This window comes from Bacidia gigantensis (assembly GCF_019456465.1).
Source record: "Bacidia gigantensis strain McMullin 20006 chromosome Unknown contig_231, whole genome shotgun sequence".
In the NCBI taxonomy this organism is placed as follows: Eukaryota; Fungi; Ascomycota; class Lecanoromycetes; order Lecanorales; family Ramalinaceae; genus Bacidia; species Bacidia gigantensis.
This window is the reverse complement of record NW_025408598.1, coordinates 1,218,567-1,237,127: the sequence shown is the minus strand read 5'-3', so window position 1 is coordinate 1,237,127 and position 18,561 is coordinate 1,218,567. Positions and strand designations below refer to the sequence as shown.

Below are 18,561 nucleotides of genomic sequence, written 5' to 3'. Positions count from 1 at the left end.
GGGTCAGGCTCGGCCCCAACCATGGCAGCTATGAATGTTTTACTCTCTACGAATGAGCAAGCTGAGCGGTCTGAAAATGCTTTCAAAGCTCGGAATTACCAACTTGAGATGCTGGAGGAAAGCCTCCAGCAAAACATAATTGCTGCTATGCCAACTGGCTCTGGAAAGACGCTTATTGCTGTTTTGAGAGCCCGTAAAGCCTTGGAAGACTGTCACTTTAGCAAGATTGTTTGGTTTTGTGTTCCACGAGTTGAACTTGCAAATCAGCAACACCGCAGAATGTGTACCGACCTTCCTGCTTTCCAATCTAGAGTCCTATCAGGTGCAGACAACTGCGAGTTTTGGTCTCGTCAGACTTGGGAAGAGGTCTTAAAAGGCGTACACATTGTGATTTCAACCCATGCCGTGCGTTCTGAAGCAGGTAGATGATTCCTACAAGCTGATATCGTAGATCCTTCTTGACGCTTTGAAGCACGCTTTCATGCGAATGGACAAAATTGCATTATTAGTATTTGACGAAGGTAGGAGCTTTTTTAGGAACATGGTAAAAGCTGCTGAGACGTCTAATGCAGCTCATCATGCTCTCAAAAATCACCCTTCTTGTCAGATCTTGAGATCTTTCTACCACCCTTTGACAGACTTAGACCGACCCAAGGTGCTTGGCTTGACGGCCACACCTAGCAATAGAATCGAGAATCTTGGGTAGCTCTACAGTCTCATAACGCTTGGAAATAGATGTGCTAACTGGAGAAAAGTGACATCGAATCGAACTTGAACGCTATCTCGAGGACGCCAAAGCTACATCAAGAAGAACTAGGTCAGCACGTACACCAGCCGACATTGTTGAAGCTCACATTCGCGCGGGCTAGTGGCCTCTTCTTGCCTTCAAAAGCTTTAGAGAGCCTTGAGAGAGTTTTCCTGTCCCTAAATATCCATGAGGATCCCTGGATCATCCGGATGAAAGCCATTAGCGATGACTTTAGGTCTCGGAGTAAGCTCTCGAATGCATTGCTCAACAATTCAACGTATGTCCGCAGTAATGATTGTGTTTTTTCCACACTAACATGACCAGACGTTCTCACCAACAAATCAAAAAGCTACTGAATCGTACAAGGATTGTTGACGCTGAGCTTGGCCCGTACGCAAGTGCACTATATTTAAGTAAATGTGCGGCGAAGTATTTGGTTGCGAAAGACGAGGTATATGCAGCCCTAGAATCTTTGGACGAAGATGAACGCAACTATGTGAAAAACAAACTTGGCCAGCTTCAGCTGCCCAATGTCGAGGAGCTAAGTATCACAGAGCAATCAAGCTTCACACCTAAATTACAGGCATTGATTGACTTCTTGACCACCGAGCAAGCGACTGGCTTCACGGGTCTGATATTTGCGAAGACCCGAGCCGAAGTCTCAATCATTTCGCACATATTGACCCTTCATCCTATGACCCGAAAATTTGTGACGAAGTCATTTGTGGGCAGCTCAAGCTACGCCGGGCGAAAACTTGACGTCGCCGAGCTTATGGTAGCTCAAGATCAGAAGCATACTCTCGAAGACCTCCGTAAAGGCGACGCAAATCTGATCGTCACTACCGATGCATTGGAGGAAGGCATTGATGTAATTTCGTGCAACGTGGTCATTTGTTTTGAGAAGCCTCTGAACTTGAGATCATTCGTACAGCGACGAGGTCGAGCCAGAGACCCAACCTCACGTTATGTCCTTCTTCTCGAACGATCTGCCGACCTTGACATCTCAGACGAATGGCGGAGTATGGAAATAGAGTTTGGCGAAGTGTACCATGATCGTCAGAGACAGGTCATCAACGCGGAAGAAGTTGAAGAGGAGGATACCCGAGTCCTTCTTGTTGAAACGACAGGGTAAGCTCCATCCTTGCAAACTTGAGTTCACCGATTGAGAAGCGAAAGTGCACAAATCAAACCAATCGATGCAACAGCGCATCTAGCTCATTTTTGTGATACGTCAACAACGGATGCTTTTACCGACCCAAGCCCTACTTACACTTACGACGACTCTTCCTCAGATCCGAAGCGAAAGGCGATATTAGCAACAGTCTTGCTTCCAAACACAGTCGATGCTGATATTAGGGTGGCGCGTGGCTCTTGTCGGTGGACGCAGGAGAAGTATGCTCGACGTGATGCCGCTTTTGAAGCATACCGTGCTCTATATCATGCTGGTCTGGTCAACGACAACCTTTTGCCATCCCATACTCTGGATCCGGAAGTCGAAGCCGCTCTTTCAAGGGTTGAGATTCGACCAAATGTGGCCAAAGTAGCCGGGGAAATTAGCATGTGGCCTCACATCGCCAGAGAGTGGCACCATGACGATACACTTTCCGTATCCAGAGTCAGTGTTTGTAATGCGGAAAACAATCTTCAGATGTTCATGTTCCTGCCCGTCCGTGCCCCGGCTGTCAACGAGTTCAGTATTTACTGGGATGTTAATACAACTTTCTCGGTATGCTTTGAACCAAACATTGGCCAAGTATCAACGGAAATTAAGGCCCTTGCTCGTGCTAGTACCAGTATGCTGCTGCAATCCATTTTTCGAAGCAAGATGACTCCAAACCGCAAGGACCTGCCTGTGCTTTTTTCTCCATTCGATTCGCCCGATTCAATGAGGTCATGGCTGGCTCTTTCTAATGGAAGTGTACCTGCAGCCGACGCTCAAAGTGTTAATGTTGTTGAGCAACTCGGACTCGTCAGGGATATTTTTCGGAACGGTTTACCACATGTCTTGCAGGACGTCAAATACGCCATGAAAGAGGATTTACTCCGCATTCCAGCATTCATCAAGCGATATCCAGATTTCGATGCTGAATCTGACAAGTATCACATGGTTTTAGAGGTGTGCAGACTTTCCAAACGGACAGATCTTCTGCACGCAAGTTCACTGGCTAGGAAGAAACCTGCAATAGACTGGTTGCTCTCTAGCAGCTGTGAAATCGATCGACTGCCACTTCAATATGCGCAATTTGCTTCATTGATTCCATCGATGCTTCATAAAATACATGCTGCTTTCATTGTCGAAAACCTCATGTCGAGTCTACTTTCGCCAATAGTATGTACCAACAGACAGTTGATAGCTACCGCAATCACTGCCTCGAGCGCCGGAGAGTCTACAGACTATCAACGCCTGGAGTTCCTTGGCGATAGCCTGCTGAAGCTACAAACATCTCTGGCTTTGATGGCAAAGCACCTGAGGTATTACGAGAACATTCTTACACGTATGAAGGAACACATCATATCTAATACCAATCTCGCTCGGGCAGCACTTTCTACAGGCTTGGATCAATACATCTTCACGAAGATTTTTACAGGCTCCAAATGGCGACCTTTCTTCAACGAAGACCTCTTGGCACAGCCACTGCCAAAAGTTCGTGAAATGTCTACCAAAATTCTTGCTGATGTCGTAGAAGCTCTGATTGGGGCCGCGTATCTTGAAGGAGGCTTCGAAAACGCGTTACGGTGCACGAAAGTCTTCTTGCCTGAGGCGCCATGGGATGCATATTCCGATGCCTTTCATATTTTTCATAATTTATATAGCAGTCGGCCCTCAACTCACGCATATGTCGACCGCACCGAACAATTGATACAACATAAATTTGGTCTAAAGTCTCTTGTTGACGAAGCTATCACCCATGTGTCCTACCAGTCTCCTGGTGTCATTGCCCCTTATGAACGGCTAGAGTTTATAGGCGACGCCTGCCTCGACATAATTGTGACCGTTCTCGCCCATGATCATGAGCCACCCTTACCAGTTGGTAGGCTTCATTTGGTTCGCTCAGCCATGGTAAATGCAGATTTTCTTGGCTTTCTCTGTCTGCGCCACTCGATCGATATCTCCCGCCGGAATCCATCGACTGGTGATCCACAGAACATTACCACCATAGAGGAGATGGTTCCATTCTATCTCTGGCAAATCTTACGCCATGCATCACCTACTATCCGTGAGGCCCAGAAAGCATGCATCAGCCGCTTGCAAAAACTAGAGGAGTCTATCCTGAGAGAGCTCGAGCATGGCAAGCGCCATCCTTGGACCCTTCTGGCTCGTCTCGGACCTCCAAAGCCTCTTTCGGACCTGGTAGAGTCCCTCCTGGGCGCCATCTACATCGACTCACGTGGCTCTCTAGCCGAATGTACCAAATTTCTAGAGCATATCGGCCTGATGACATATCTTCGACGCGTTCTTTCCTCAGACAACGCGCTTCTGCATCCCAAGGAGGAGCTGGGTCGACTTTCAGACCAAGATGATGTGAGATACGTCATGGACAAGCGAGATGATGCCGGAGGTAAGAAATGGCTTATGTGCGCCGTCATAGTTGGAGAGAGGGAGATTGCAAAAATTGAAGATGGATTCTGGCTGATAGAGACGCAGACGAGGGCTGCGGACTTGGCTTGCGAGGCGCTAAGAAGGGAACGACCTGACCGGTACAAAACGATACAGGATGGTTGGGTAGGTGATGCTCGGAGGGACGATGTGGTGGATGAAAATGAAATCGTACAGAGTGACAGCGATGGTGGGGTGGTTCTGGAGAATAATAGGGAACCTGCAATGGATTGTGAGGACAGCTATGATGCCAAGGCTGATGATTGTGACACGTGACTGCTAATGAGTAATGCCACTTCACAAAGAACTTGTGTCAGGATCAAAGGGAAAGCATTTATTAATGTGAATATGAGAGGGCTAGCAGAGTACTCGGAAAATCCCCAGCACCCCTTAGAGTGAATGTTTAGAAGGGGAGAATGCGGTGATGCACGAGTGTAGAAATCTATCATGATTCTAATTTTTCTTTCTTCCGACAGGTGGCATTCCTATCAAATGCAGCGAAACTCAGTTTCAATCTCAGAATCTCACTACAGCCACGCTCGTGACATCCCTCTCTGTTAGAGAAAATTTAGAGATGGAGGAATGTATCACTTAGTATGTCGGACAAGAAGCACGACCCTTACGAGTGCAGCTAGCCCGAGCGAATGACTGAAATAGTGATGGATCCTAAAGCACCAACAAAGGCGTGGCATAACACCACAATCCCTAGTCCGGGCAGAAGGCTTTCGATCTTCGCATATTGACTGATTGGCACGTCATTGACGGAGATAGACTGTGGCAACTCAAGATTTTGCGATCGTGACGATTATGCCGTACATACAGGATACTTGCAATCAAGCTGCATGACTGAACAGAGCGAGGCTATCTTAGGAAGGAATGCAGAAACTAGCACGGAGAAAAAGAGGAATACAGTTCTTGCTCTTGCGTCCATTACAGATCGTTCATAGACAGAAAGCTAAGACGAGGCATCATTCCACGCTATGCTGAGCAGACTCACAATCTAGGAAATCAAATTGCATTCGTAGGCTCCTCTTCTTCGTCATCATCATTATCGACTGGTATGTCGAGCACTCTTTCACTTGCTTTTTCTAAGGTTCGGCGGCTCCAAGCTCGGACGCCCTTATACACAGCCTGCCATACAAAATTAGTTTTTGAACACAAATAGTTGGTTGTAGATTGGCTCACCCATAGGAACGTACACACGCCAATGACCACCACGATCCAACTGATCTGCGCCGCTCGATCTCTACCCGTATTGCCAGTTCTACTCGAACCTCCAAAGCGGACATTCAGCCAGTTCCATGGACTCATGCCGATCAGTACCTTCACGAATCCCAGCAAACCCAGGCTCATGAGACCTTTGAAGAAATGCTCGCCCCAAGTCGGTATATCTTCGTCCGAAAGGAGCGGCTCAATCTTCTGCCCTATGGACCGAGGACTCCAGAGGAGAGCGGTAGGCTCAGCATAGACATTGATGATCGGATCAGCTATGAAGCCCATCAAGAATAAAGCCAGCAGAAAAATGAGTCCGGTGAGGAGAAGTTGGGTGAAGGTATTGCTGATCCTAGCCGCCCAAGTGAGTCTCTCCAAGCGGTATTTGTACTGGCATGTAGGACATTGCCAGTAGTTGCGTTTGGCGTAGCCTGGATCGGCGTGCCGCCATGCCTGCAGACAGCCTTCGTGCACGTATTTGGATGTGCCCTTGCACTTGCAGGGGCGAAGGAGACGGCCAAGCTCGGGGTCGGCTGATGTGTAGCTCACGTGCGGTTGTGGCTGCAAGACTGAAGGAAGGCTTTCGCTAGCGGTGGTGAATGTGGGGAGGACTGTTTCGAAACAGATGCGGCAGGTTCGTGGAGGCCAGTGAGTTCGTGGCTTTCGCTCGCGAGGCTCAGTGTGGGATTTGGAGGACGAATCTTGGCTTTCTGTCGGATGAGCTGGCTCTGGCCGTGGCGGCTGCGAGTCTTCTGTGAATGAGCCAGGAACATTCCTAGGCTTTGCGCCAACGCCGGGTGGGAAATGCCAGCCAGCTGACGGTTTGAAGCCTGTAGAGGCCATGGTGAAGTAATGGTGCTTGATCAGCTTTCAACCGATATCGACAAGTTGAATAGAAGGATAGGTGTCTACTGGAGGGTGATGGAGAGACATCATCCGTAGGCTGCGAGTCATTTGTGTCGAAGAGAAGCCAACAATGAAACTGTGTCTTTGATCGTTGCGGAGCCGGCGAAGGGCCTTCTTTCCTCCGCTGACACCAATCAAGGGAAGCGCCGCTAGCACCCGTTTCCATACTCTGAATAGGTATCACAGCGAGAACCGTCTCATTTTCTATTAGCCCTCTGCAGTTGTGGCTCTTTTACTGTGTATGGCTCCTATGTCCTCTCCGATATATCACTGGACTTATCAATTCATACAAAATACTAGGCATGTACGTGACTTCTATCGCCTCTACTTTGGTTTGCCTTATTGATTGAAATTCGATCATTGTTCCAGGTCTTGTAAATAATCACGATCGCTGGTCTACCATCCCTGCAGATGCGTTCACAAGCAATTCTCATCGAAAGTGCATGGAACATGTATCAAAGAATTCAAAACTTCATGTGGTTCCTTCCCACCACCCACTGAGGAAGAAGATGGGAAGGCTGAAGCGCCTTGACTTCTTACCGTGCATGGAATCCTTCCCCCTCTGTTCTACACACACAAGTGATGACGTAGTGAATATGGATGAGGACGGTGCTGAGATCAGCAATTCAGCTGGATTTGTTTCAGGTCCAGGCGGCTAATGCTGCACGTAATCCGTCGGGGTGGTTCAACCAAATACTGGACCACAACTCTCCGCAATGTTACTCTGTACCATGGGCAGTGCATACATGATTGAAACACAGCCAGGCAAAGAGAAATAGAGGATCTTATTAGTGGAAGGTTTTGCCACGTTTTCCCGCTGGTAAGTTTGGATGTACTACTCTAACGGTTCGACTGATCGGCGGAACCATACCTTAAAATCCCCCCGGGGTCTGGGCGACGCGGGGCAGAGTCTTTAGTTTTATTGTCATTGGGCCAATTGGAGTCTCCTCATCTTGCGACGCCGTTTATTAGACCATCCTGCAAAGAGCTAAGCCCCCCCGTCATGCCTTGCCCGTGCGTCGCCCTATTCCCTACCTCAGCTGCTTTTCACTTCGTCTCTCCACGACACCTCTCTCCTGCCCTTCGCCACGTACTCTTTCGCTTCTCTTTATGATCAATCCTTTGGGTCGAACAAGCGACCGCATGTCACACTTATCTTAATGCATGTACACCTGACGTGACACTTGCAAATTACAACCCACCAGCTTTGTAGGACAGAGGTGACGAGGCTGAGCATTGACCATATAATCCCCGGGAGACGAATTGCGACCCTCGATTAATCTTACAGAGTTATTCTACTCGCATCACTCTGCCAACATGGCCCAAATAGAACGCGCTCAGAGTAGCTCCTCTGGTCGATCAAGTGACCAAACCAAGATCGAGGCGGTAGAACATGACACGAAAAACCATTCAGTCTCCGAAACGGGTCGGAAGCAGTCTGTCACGACGGCGGAGAAAATGCGAAGGAATATCTCTGCCAAGCTGGTAAGCTCTAAGGAATTGTACCAGCTGAAGCCTTTTCTGATCAAGGACAGGCGAATCCGTTGGCCGGAGTATCGCACGCGAGGTTAGAGGAGATGGGCGCCAGCTATGCCAGGAAGCATGAGATGGGCGATGAGGAGGATATCCGCAACTTCAAGAAGGGCGCTTGTCTTGCCCAGAACCCCCAGCGATACGATCAAATCTCTGGCTTGACCGATGATGAATTGGCTATATTGAAGAAAGAGTTCACCAACAGATGGGCCCAGCCGCGCCTTATGTACTTGACCATCATCCTGTGCGCAACATGCGCTGCCGTTCAAGGCATGGGTCAGTAGTCGTCTGCACATGTCAATGCAAGAAGAAGCTGACCTAGTCTAGACGAGACCGTCGTCAATGGCGCCCAACTTTTCTACCGAGGCCAGTTCGGCATCAACGGTGAAGATGCTCGATCAACATGGCTCACAGGTCTTCTCAACTCTGCCCCTTATCTTTGCTGTGCCTTCATTGGATGCTGGCTCACCACACCCATGAACACTCTCTTTGGTCGTCGAGGCACCATCTTCCTAACCTGTTGCTTTTCGGCCATAGCATGCTTCTGGCAAGGCTTTACGAACACATGGTGGCATATGTTCATCGCTCGCTTCTTTCTGGGTCTAGGCATTGGGCCCAAGTCAGCGACAGTCCCCATTTATGCTGCTGAGACCACCCCGCCTCCAATCCGTGGAGCCTTAGGTAAGGGTGACGTGCTTCACAAAGAGACATGTATACTGACCTTATCATAGTCATGCAATGGCAGATGTGGACAGCTTTCGGTATCATGGTCGGCTATGCCTCCGATTTGGCTTTCTATAAAGTGCCTGACTCGTCTGGTATTGTTGGACTGAATTGGCGAATTATGATGGCTTCGGCCATGTTTCCGGCCGTCATTGTGATCTGCTTTGTCTTTTGGTGTCCCGAATCACCTCGCTGGTACATGAGCAAGAATCGTCATTTCAAGGCCTACCAGTCCATGTGTCGCCTTCGCTATACCAAAGTCCAGGCTGCTCGAGACGTCTTCTACATGCACACATTACTCGAAGCAGAGAAAGAAGTTCAGCATCTTCACGGCAACCCAATCTTAGAACTCGTCAGGGTTCCCCGGAATCGCCGAGCAATGTTGGGATCTGAGATTGTCATGTTTATGCAGCAGGTAAAACTTCCCTGAAAGCGTCCATATCGCCTATAGACTAACAAATGTAGTTTTGTGGTGTCAACGTGATAGCCTACTACTCGTCTCAATTCTTTCTTGACGCTCAATTCAATCCAGTCAACGCGCTCTCAGCGTCTCTAGGGTTCGGTATCATCAATTGGCTCTTTGCGCTCCCCGCTGTGTATACGATTGATACATTTGGACGACGAAACCTACTTTTGACGACCTTCCCACTTCTGTCTCTTTTCCTGTTCTTTACCGGCTTTTCGTTCCTGATTCCTGAGGAGACACACCACACAGCTCGTGTGGCCTGCGTAGCGCTTGGCGTCTACCTCTTCGGGATTGCGTACTCTCCAGGAGAGGGACCGGTGCCTTTCACCTACAGTGCCGAGGCGTACCCATTGTACGTGCGAACTTACGGGATGTCTCTAGCTACTGCGACAACATGGTTCTTCAATTTTGTATTGAGCATTACCTGGCCCTCAATGAGTACCGCCTTTACAATCACTGGCGGGTTTTGCTGGTACGCAGCATGGAACATTATTGGGTTCTTTCTGGTGCTGTTCTTCTTGCCTGAGACTAAGGGCAAAACCTTGGAGGAACTGGATCAAGTGTTCTCCGTTCCAACGCATGAGCACGCTGCGTATGGACTGAGGCAGATCCCCTACTTCTTCCAAAGGTATCTCTTCCGTCGCCACGTTGAGCCCGAGAGACTCTATGAACGAGACGACTCTGCCGAGGATAGGGATGTAGGGTTCGATAACGATCAGGAACCTGGTTTGTGAAGGAGCAAGATGATGTGAGGCGTTGACAATGTACACTGATGAAGAATACCCAATTTGCTCAGAGAAACATGCGTTCACGGTCATTAGCATTTGACGAGGTTTTCATGTACTATATCAATCTTTAATCAAACAGAAGAGATCTTAAATTCTTTATGAAAGTACAACGCACCTGCCGCCAGAAACGAGTGCTTAAAGGGGAATATCGCGCACGTGACTTTCCCGACCGCGTTTCTTGGAGCGCGTCACCTCAGTCTTGCAGAGCAACGCAGCATCCCAATCATTAAGCAAAACCGCAATGTCTCTCTTGGTCGACAAATATAGGCCTCGCAGCTTAGAGACCCTTACATATCACCAGGATCTTTCGAATCGACTAAAGAGCCTTGTAAGACGTCCCACTTTTCTTGTGGTACGAATTTTAATCCATCCTGAAGGCAAACAGCCCCGACTTCCCCCACCTTCTTGTATATGGACCCAGTGGCGCCGGTAAAAAGACTCGCATAATCGCCACTTTGCGCGCTCTCTATGGTCCCGGCGTCGAGAAGATCAAAATCGACTCCCGCGTTTTCCAAACGACCTCTAACCGGAAACTCGAGTTCAATATCGTCACCTCCAACTACCACCTTGAGATCACACCGTCTGATGTCGGGCACTTCGATCGAGTCGTCATACAGGAGCTGTTGAAAGAGGTTGCGCAAACGCAACAGGTCGATACGGCAGCGAAACAGCGATTTAAAGTCGTGGTCATCAATGAAGCCGATCATTTGACGCGAGACGCGCAAGCAGCGCTGAGGAGGACGATGGAGAAGTACTCGCCGAATCTGCGGTTGATACTGTTGGCCAATTCAACGGGCAATATCATTGCGCCGATTCGGAGTAGGACGTTGTTGGTGAGGGTTGCAGCGCCCACAGAGGACGAAATTGTGGAGGTTCTGAGGGCAGCGGGCAAGAAGGAGGGATGGGATAGTCCGGAAGGAGTGTTGAAGAGAATTGCGAAGGATTGTGGGAGGAACTTGAGGAAGGGATTGTTGATGTTTGAGGCGGTGCATGCGCAGAAGTACGGGTGTTCCTTCTTTCGATACTGGACATTACGCTCTTGGACTTGGACGAAGCTGACTGGGATGCAACGATAGTGAGAGAGTCACGGAAAAGACGCCTATCACTCCACCAGATTGGGAGGCTTTGATTGCACAGATTGCGAATGAGATTGTGGAAGAGCACACGCCGGCGAGGATATTGCAGGTGAGAGCAAAGCTGTACGATTTGCTCAGCCACTGCATTCCTCCTACAACTATTTTGAAGGTATGTTCTGATGTACTGAAGCTACTAATGAGGTTGCTAAGTCATCATGGCAGACCTTGACATTCAAACTCATACCGAAGATTGATGATGCGCTGAAGGCAGATGTGATCAGATGGTCAGCTTTTTATGAGCATCGGCTACGACTTGGGAGCGTTCGTGGCCCCGTATAATCGCGCCTCGTCGGACGATGCTGATCTTCACAGAAACACATCTTTCACCTTGAAGCTTTTGTCGCGAAGTTCATGAGGATATTAGAGAGGTATGCTACCTCGATAAGTTTTGTTGCATCCCAGACTAACGATCCGTAGTTATCTCATGGGCATGGATTATGATTGATCAATGTATGACATATAATTGAAAACCTTTGCGTCGAGCGTATGATATTCGAGAACGGCTAGCTGCGGCTTTGCGTCATCTGGTGAATTGACTTTCTTTGCACACATCATTCAACATTCAACCATCCAAACCTCCAAACCTCCAAATCTCCAAATCATCGTAGACTGTCACCCTTAACCTTACGAGTATGTCTTCAAGCCTCATGGACACCGAAGCTGGCGGCGAGCAGACACAGTATGCCTTACATCAAGCAATTCCCAACCAAATGCTAACCTGCTTCAAAAGATATGAAGGCATCTCCACGCATCAGGAGCCTCACTCGAAGCGCGGCGGTCAAATGGGCAGTTAGTGCTTCACGTACTGCCTGCCAAATCTTGAAGTGAGAGCTGACCTTAGCAGACGCAGAAACAGAGCCCGACTCCGTGTCATCAGTCCAAGACGCAGAGAAAGCCGAAAAAGGTGAGAAGAAGGCGGAGAACATAAGATATGGACAAGGCATCTCTGAGGGAGGTATGGGTGGAAAGACTACAGAGAGTGAAGGTACAGGGAACCAAGCTTCCAGTTACGGCGCTTCAAAGTTCCAAGATGATTCGCAGTCTGCGGAGGAAACGAGAGAGATCCAGGGTTATGGTGGGGGTAGCGGTGTTGGTGGTTGAGGTGGTCTAGCTCCGTTCAGAAAAGGAAGACTGTTGGTATATTTACATAATCTAATGATCATATAAATCGTCACGGTGGTGCCTGTGCGCTCGGAGCTGGTGGAGGAGTGGCTAAATCTGGTTGAGGAGATGGTACTGACGCCGGCAATCGCTCTGGAGAGACATCTGCTGGCAGTTTTGGACGCGGTCGCGGCATGCCCGCGAGCGTGATGCCGTCCGTCACTTTCGTCAGCCCCATTACCGGGGGGTCGCCCTTTTTGACGAACTCCCACGTCCCTAGAATCCTTCGTCAGCAGCCAGCCTACACAATTGACATATTGCCAGCAAAGTTTGAGGAAATTGTTCTTTGCATACCAGGCAGTTTCGTCCCCGCCAGCCTCAGCGCATCCCTGATAACCTGCTCATGGCATGCCCCCTTCATTTCGAACACGATCTGACTCACTGCCACTCTAGCCGCCCAATGATCGAAACTCCCCTTGCCCTTCCCCATCCTCATCTCGTTACCCTTCGTATACACCCCTGTATTGGCCGCCACCCTCGTGTAGAACTTATACCTCTCCCCTCTCATCCGCTTCTTGATCGTATCGTGCGCAAGTTGTAGATTTTTGGAGGGGATACGCCGGTCGTGGTTTTTAAGGCGCAGGCCATAGTCGCCCCATATCACGGTCGTTCCCCGAGTTGAACCACCGGTGGGAACGCGGCAGCGGCCTTTGCGGTTTTTGTCTGAGTGGCCTTTTTTGGGTATGAGCCAGCTTTTGAGGGGAGAAGTTGTGGTAAAAGGGCGGTGGGTGGGAACAAGAGATCGGCAGAGTGGCTGAGAGGGTAGTAGGCCTGCTACAATGTAAATTCAGCAACGAACTAGCTTGGTTCGAGGAAGAGGTAGGCTTGAGTTAACATACCTTTTTTGCTTTGAAAAGGAGGAGCTCGTGGGGTACGTAACCTATAGCACTGAAAAATGTGCTGTATCCTTAAATTCATAATTGCGTTACGCGATTACTGAGAGGTGATCAGTCTCAATTGAAGCTGAAGAGGAAGATTATCTGCAAGTCAAATGCTTGGCAGAGAGGAAAGAAATTATGCAAGTGTGGTGCTTTAGACCTGATTGAATTCTCGTCATATTCGTGATCTCAACACTCGAAGTACTCTGACTGCTACGCTTGATCATTGGAGACGACCTCCTGAATAGCTCGCTTGACTAGAATTGTGTATCTAAATTCCGTTGGAGCGGACCACACGGTTGGCCAGACCACCTTAATCAATTTGCAGGCCTGCAGGCCAGCAAGCCAGAGGGCTTTCAAGTCAAAAAAGGGTCTCAGCTTACCCTCTACATGAGATATGAATCGGAAAACGAGCTCAGGCCAAGCAATAAAGCCTACTACAATGGTAACGAATGTATCAACAACAATCAAAGACAAGGCTCTCGAAATACAAGAGGCTGTGAATCTCAATGGAATGAAGCATCCTTGGCCTAGTCAATAATGTCCGCGATGGTTTTTCACAAGCAATACTTACTTCTTTCCTCCACTTGCCAAACTATCCCAAGCCTTTACAACAAGATACTGACAGCGGTAGTTCCTGGGTTCATAACTATGTATGGCACGGTGTCCGTGGTCATGTTATCGCTGCTTGCCTTGAATTGCTCAATCAACGCCCTCAAGTCTTCGTGAAAGACTTTCGCGATCTCTGTCACCTTTTTATCTCTCAATCCTGACTTCTTGCGCAAAAGATTGTACAGACTGTCGGAGTACGTGAACAAGTTCGCTTCCTCCGCAGGCTTGTAACTGAGCAACCATGGAATTTGCGTTGCTAATAGCCACTCTCGCTGGTGCCCCACGGGGAGTGCATGTAGGAGGTCCTCTTCGCGTTTGCGGCCAAGCTCCTCGCGGGTTTTGGGCAGTGGAGTATATAAGCATGGAGGCTTGGCTGGTACGAAGCCCATGTAAAAATTTTGAAGGTAATTGATTGCTGTATGCTGAGGCGACGCAACATGAATACACATGGTAATGGCGTCGATGAGCTGGTCACTTGTTTTGATTTCCGGAAACGATGGTATCTGGCCCTCATTTCGAATTTGTTTGTACCATGACCGGATTGGGGCATCATTAGCAACCTCGTTGTCACTGGAATATTTGGTCACCCCAACCATGGAATGGACGAATTTGCGAATCGTATTCCAAATACTCAGGATGTTTTGTGCATACGGATAGTTTCTCAGTCTAGGACTTCTCAGTTCAGATTCTGGAAAGCCGCGCGATGCAAGGTCCTGAGGAACGTAGTTGGCAGTGAAATCGAAACCAGCAAAGGCATATTTGATGAAATCGTATGGCTGAGACCCAGAAAAGCCGACCAATTCAAGGATGATCTTTGGAACAAGAGTTTCTCTTGCCGCCGCATTGGGCGGGAGTGTTTTGTACCAGTGTGGTTCTAGCAGCTTGAAAAACGGGGTGATCAACGCTGAATGCACGATTTGCAGCCACAATGATAACCTCTTCAACCATGTGTGTGTTTGTCAAGTGAACGGTCAGCTCGTGGCGCACCCAATCAGATACTTGGGCACACGTTTTAGCATATCGCCACGGCCAGTCTGACTTTTGCTTTTTGAGCTGGGACTCGTAGTCTGAGCTCTGCGGGTCCAGCGGTATAAGTTGTTTGTTGAAAATTGTGACCGAATCTTGGACAGAGCCTCTCCAGTCAATTATGATGGCGATCGGATGAAGCCGACCGCTCTGAGAAAGATGATACAGCGCCACCGCCGCGGTGCCATAACGATCTTCGGCTTTTAATTCTGCTTTTGGCTGAGCTTTGACAGCCTCACGAAAGTAGCTGCAGTCCTGCACGTAGAGGGACCTCGTCTCCGCTTTCTGGATAAAGTCTAAAACGGCGGACAGTTTTTGCATCTCTGCAGCCTGCTTGAAACTGGAGATCCATGTGTCCGATGCAAGGCGGATTGTATTTGGATTTGCGCCAGTGAATGACTGCTGTGCAAATTTGGCGTCGGAGAACCAGTCAGGTAAATCTCCTAGATTTTTGCCCTTCATCACATCAACAGCGGTTTTTCGCCACTCTCTGTTGTGCATTTCAAGCTCAGCAAAGCTGATGCCTTGGTAACCCCTTCCGTTGATCAAGTTCTCCGCTGCACTCCAGATCTTCTGTGCGAAGGTACCAAGGAACGTCTTTGGAGTTATCTTGACCAGCATTCCCGCGGCGTTCAAGAGACCACATGCGTTGAAAATCTCATATTGAGGCGCATTGTAAGGCTTAGGGATCCCGCCATGACGGGGCACTTCTAAGTGTGGTGGATAATTGTCTGTACCATCAGACCAATGAAACAGATGAGCTCTATCAGAAATCGCTAGAGGAAGAACTCCATCAAGTCCTGTGGCTATAAAAAAAGCACCATACCTAAAGGATTTCACCACAATCAGGATCAAGTCATCGAATGGAAGTTCTACATTGGTGCTTACCCGTGCTCGATCCTGCGGTAAAGATCGGTCAGTGCTAGCTGAGAACCAGCCCATGTACCCTCTTCGATATCGCCCACATTTTCCTCGCTTTGGGTTTGAACATCGGACTTCGCCAGATTAGTGATGACAGGAGCAATTTTCAAGTGCACAAGCTCTTGATTGAAAAGTGCCGAGTCCCACGCTGAGAGCTGAACATCTTCAACCTTCTCCGGTGTATCTTTGAGGAGGTACTGGAGATCTGGCTGCTCTTCGCGTGTGAGAGGTTACAACTGAGTCGCAACAGGAATGGCTGGTGCAGCAACAGTGGTTGCCATATTCGTTTGTGAACCCTCCGTGGGAATTATCTCTTGCTGTCGAGTACAAGGCAAACGTATTGCTGGATATATGCTTCAAATGGGGCGGTGATCGATGTTCCAGATACCCACTGTGGCTCTTATAAAAACAAAGGAGAACGATCTGAGCGTCCAAAAATCTAGAACCGTTCCTCCACCAACACCCCTTTCCCGATAAGCAAACGCAAACGGAAGTTTGAAGCCATGGTCACGACCGCGTGATCAAGCCACATCCATTGTTGTGTAGGCTAGCTAGCCGAACATCCAATTTGGTTCTCTCACTGCAGGCTTTCAAGAGCTCGGATCCTTTCGTTAACCAATTGAGAAAGCACGCCGTGGTATCGGTATCGTGAGACATATGGGCAACTCAAATGCGCTGTCAGAGTCCGTGTTCAGCTGGGGCTGAGCAAGCCACAAATGTTCGGTCAAAGAATCGCAACTGCACAGGGAGTAACCCGGCCAGCCTTGGGCTTCAAGAAATTTCAATGGGGTCTTTTTCCAGAAAGCGGTTTTCTTGAAACTATCGACCTACTTACTGTAGCGAATGCGTGACTGTGCCATTTAGTAACCCGAAGAATATCGATCCATGATCTCCATTTGAAATCGCGAGGGGTACGGAGCAACCTGTTGGAGGGAAATTCTCTTTACCATCTTTTTCTTTGGTGAGTGGGGTGACTGAATATCGGCTAAGTATCAAATGTGCGATTGGCAGCCAAGCAATGATAAGCTGAAAGCGGGGAGTAAGATCGTGATGGTCCTCATCAGCTAGTATCCAAGGAGGTTAAGAAGGATCAGGGTATATGACGCTAGGCAAAGCTCACCCTCCCGGAATGTCTGGACTTTCAATTCCCACTTCTGGTGGATTCAAGGTTGAAAAGGGGCGTGCCTTAAATAAGAGGCTAAGACTCCCTAGCAAAAGAGGCTAAAGTGGCATGAGCAATTCGGAATGCCCCCCCCGGGCCTACAGCCTTATGAAGACGTGCAAATGAGTGCTCTAGAAGACTGCCCGTGGAAGTCTAGACCGAACAGTTGGCATAGCTGCAACCCATGACTAAAGAGCACTAATCAGCAAGTCTACTAATCCTCATAAACCAATTCCTTGACCCAAAGCCAGTTCCGACATGGCTCCTGGCATCAGCTATTGGACGTAGTCCGATCATTCAAGTTGGTGAATTGTGAACGGGACATAAGCGCCCGTTTTGCTAATATCCTTACTTGAATCGTATCTGCCAAGTGTTTCTAGCGGTCCATATTTCTCACAAAGGTACAGCATGTCGTTGTAAGCTCTGTCCAGCATCAGCAAGCAATTCGAAAACCATTTAATTCTTCACGCTCACAATTGTCTAGAAACACTTCCCGGATGTCCAGCAGAGTCATTCAAGTACGGGTGGATGCTATAGAGTCGATTGCGGTCGTCCCACTCCTCCACAGGCTCTGAGGGTTCAACGTGGCGTTGATAAAGCCTCATATAAATCGGAGAATTAAAGTGGAATGCCCAGGAGCACCTCCATGTCCCAAATACCATTTCATTATGGGCATAGGTACTTCCAGGATCGAAGACAACCATTTTACCCGTTTCCATGTCTACCCCCACATTGTTCTCCCAGAAATCCCCGTGAATCAGCGCCGGCTTTATCTCACGACCTTCCGACTGCAAAGCTCCCAGGAGTCTTGGGATCACCACGTCAATAAGTTGTTTGCAGGCGCTGTCATATTCTGGCCAAGGACCGTTTGTTTCATTGTCGAAATTGATCACATCTTCCAATTGCCGAGCGAAAGCTTTCGCCCAACTCTTTTCCCAGGTAACTGTACGTTCAAATTTTCCTAAAACAGTTGCGACTGGAAACCCAAACATTCCGTTCGGTGATGTTCCTCTTTGGTGGAGCTCTGCTAACTGGGACATTAAGTATTCCGGTTCCGGGGCTACGGCAAGATCCATATCGTGGAAGGCCCCGACATAAAAGTGCTCTTGTGACTGGTCATTACTATATTGGCCCCAGCCAACCGGCTCTGGCACAAATCCTGGAACTACCGCCTCAATAGCGGATGCAGAACGATATTCCCCCTCGACCAAAGCCCGTGCGCCCTGCCCTCTAATGCACTTGAGGAAGTACCTCTTTGGACTGCCGCCGGGCAAAATCACCGAGAGCTTTGCGGTTCTCGTCCATGATGAGGTCCCGCAAGACTCAGCAGAGACAATCTTTGTTTCCTTGGGCAGTACTATAAAGGTCAGCGACAAGCTTAGACAGGAAAGAATCCGCTAGATTTACTCTCAGAGACCGCTTTGTGGACGGCAAAATTTCCTCCAATTCCCTCCGCCCATCCTGTCAAACAAGCCATTGCCAAGAAGAGCCTAAGGTCGACCTAGGTATCTATAACAGCAAATATAATTGTGGGTGAAAGGAAGATAAGTACCGATTGCTCCGTGGAACATGTCTAGTGTGAGAGCACGCTTTCCCCGTAAAGCCGGCATACATGGGGTATCTTAAAGACCGACGCTCTGTTCTAGAACTTGAATGGGTGGATACTAGACCTCAAACATCAAAGGCGTGGC

At 48.8% G+C, this 18,561-nt stretch overlaps 6 protein-coding genes across 6 annotated transcripts; 4 read left to right on the top strand and 2 right to left on the bottom strand.

The window, feature by feature from the left end:
- Positions 1-21: 21 nt before the first annotated feature.
- Positions 22-4,622, top strand: KY384_004402 (uncharacterized protein; the record flags this gene model as incomplete). The annotated part of the gene is made up of 5 exons (XM_044812908.1): positions 22-193; positions 639-702; positions 756-1,025; positions 1,073-1,876; positions 1,919-4,622. The coding sequence occupies 5 exons, from the start codon at positions 22-24 to the stop codon at positions 4,620-4,622; spliced, it is 4,014 nt and encodes a 1,337-aa protein (XP_044670328.1).
- Positions 4,623-5,354: 732 nt separating this feature from the next.
- Positions 5,355-6,401, bottom strand: KY384_004401 (uncharacterized protein; the record flags this gene model as incomplete). The annotated part of the gene is made up of 1 exon (XM_044812907.1): positions 5,355-6,401. The coding sequence occupies one exon, from the start codon at positions 6,399-6,401 to the stop codon at positions 5,355-5,357; it is 1,047 nt and encodes a 348-aa protein (XP_044670327.1).
- A 1,380-nt stretch (positions 6,402-7,781) lies between these two features.
- On the top strand, positions 7,782-9,920 carry KY384_004400 (uncharacterized protein; the record flags this gene model as incomplete). The annotated part of the gene is made up of 5 exons (XM_044812906.1): positions 7,782-7,949; positions 8,000-8,273; positions 8,325-8,678; positions 8,729-9,135; positions 9,186-9,920. The coding sequence occupies 5 exons, from the start codon at positions 7,782-7,784 to the stop codon at positions 9,918-9,920; spliced, it is 1,938 nt and encodes a 645-aa protein (XP_044670326.1).
- Positions 9,921-10,215: 295 nt separating this feature from the next.
- On the top strand, positions 10,216-11,527 carry KY384_004399 (uncharacterized protein; the record flags this gene model as incomplete). Its single annotated transcript, XM_044812905.1, has 5 exons — positions 10,216-10,302; positions 10,352-10,974; positions 11,051-11,219; positions 11,273-11,371; positions 11,423-11,527. The coding sequence occupies 5 exons, from the start codon at positions 10,216-10,218 to the stop codon at positions 11,525-11,527; spliced, it is 1,083 nt and encodes a 360-aa protein (XP_044670325.1).
- Positions 11,528-11,742: 215 nt separating this feature from the next.
- Positions 11,743-12,211, top strand: KY384_004398 (uncharacterized protein; the record flags this gene model as incomplete). The annotated part of the gene is made up of 3 exons (XM_044812904.1): positions 11,743-11,789; positions 11,841-11,899; positions 11,955-12,211. 3 exons carry the CDS (start codon positions 11,743-11,745, stop codon positions 12,209-12,211), a joined length of 363 nt encoding a protein of 120 aa, XP_044670324.1.
- A 1,546-nt stretch (positions 12,212-13,757) lies between these two features.
- Positions 13,758-18,347, bottom strand: KY384_004397 (uncharacterized protein; the record flags this gene model as incomplete). Its single annotated transcript, XM_044812903.1, has 6 exons — positions 13,758-14,642; positions 14,761-15,550; positions 15,676-15,913; positions 17,268-17,293; positions 17,345-18,227; positions 18,278-18,347. The coding sequence occupies 6 exons, from the start codon at positions 18,345-18,347 to the stop codon at positions 13,758-13,760; spliced, it is 2,892 nt and encodes a 963-aa protein (XP_044670323.1).
- Between the last annotated feature and the right edge of the window lie 214 nt (positions 18,348-18,561).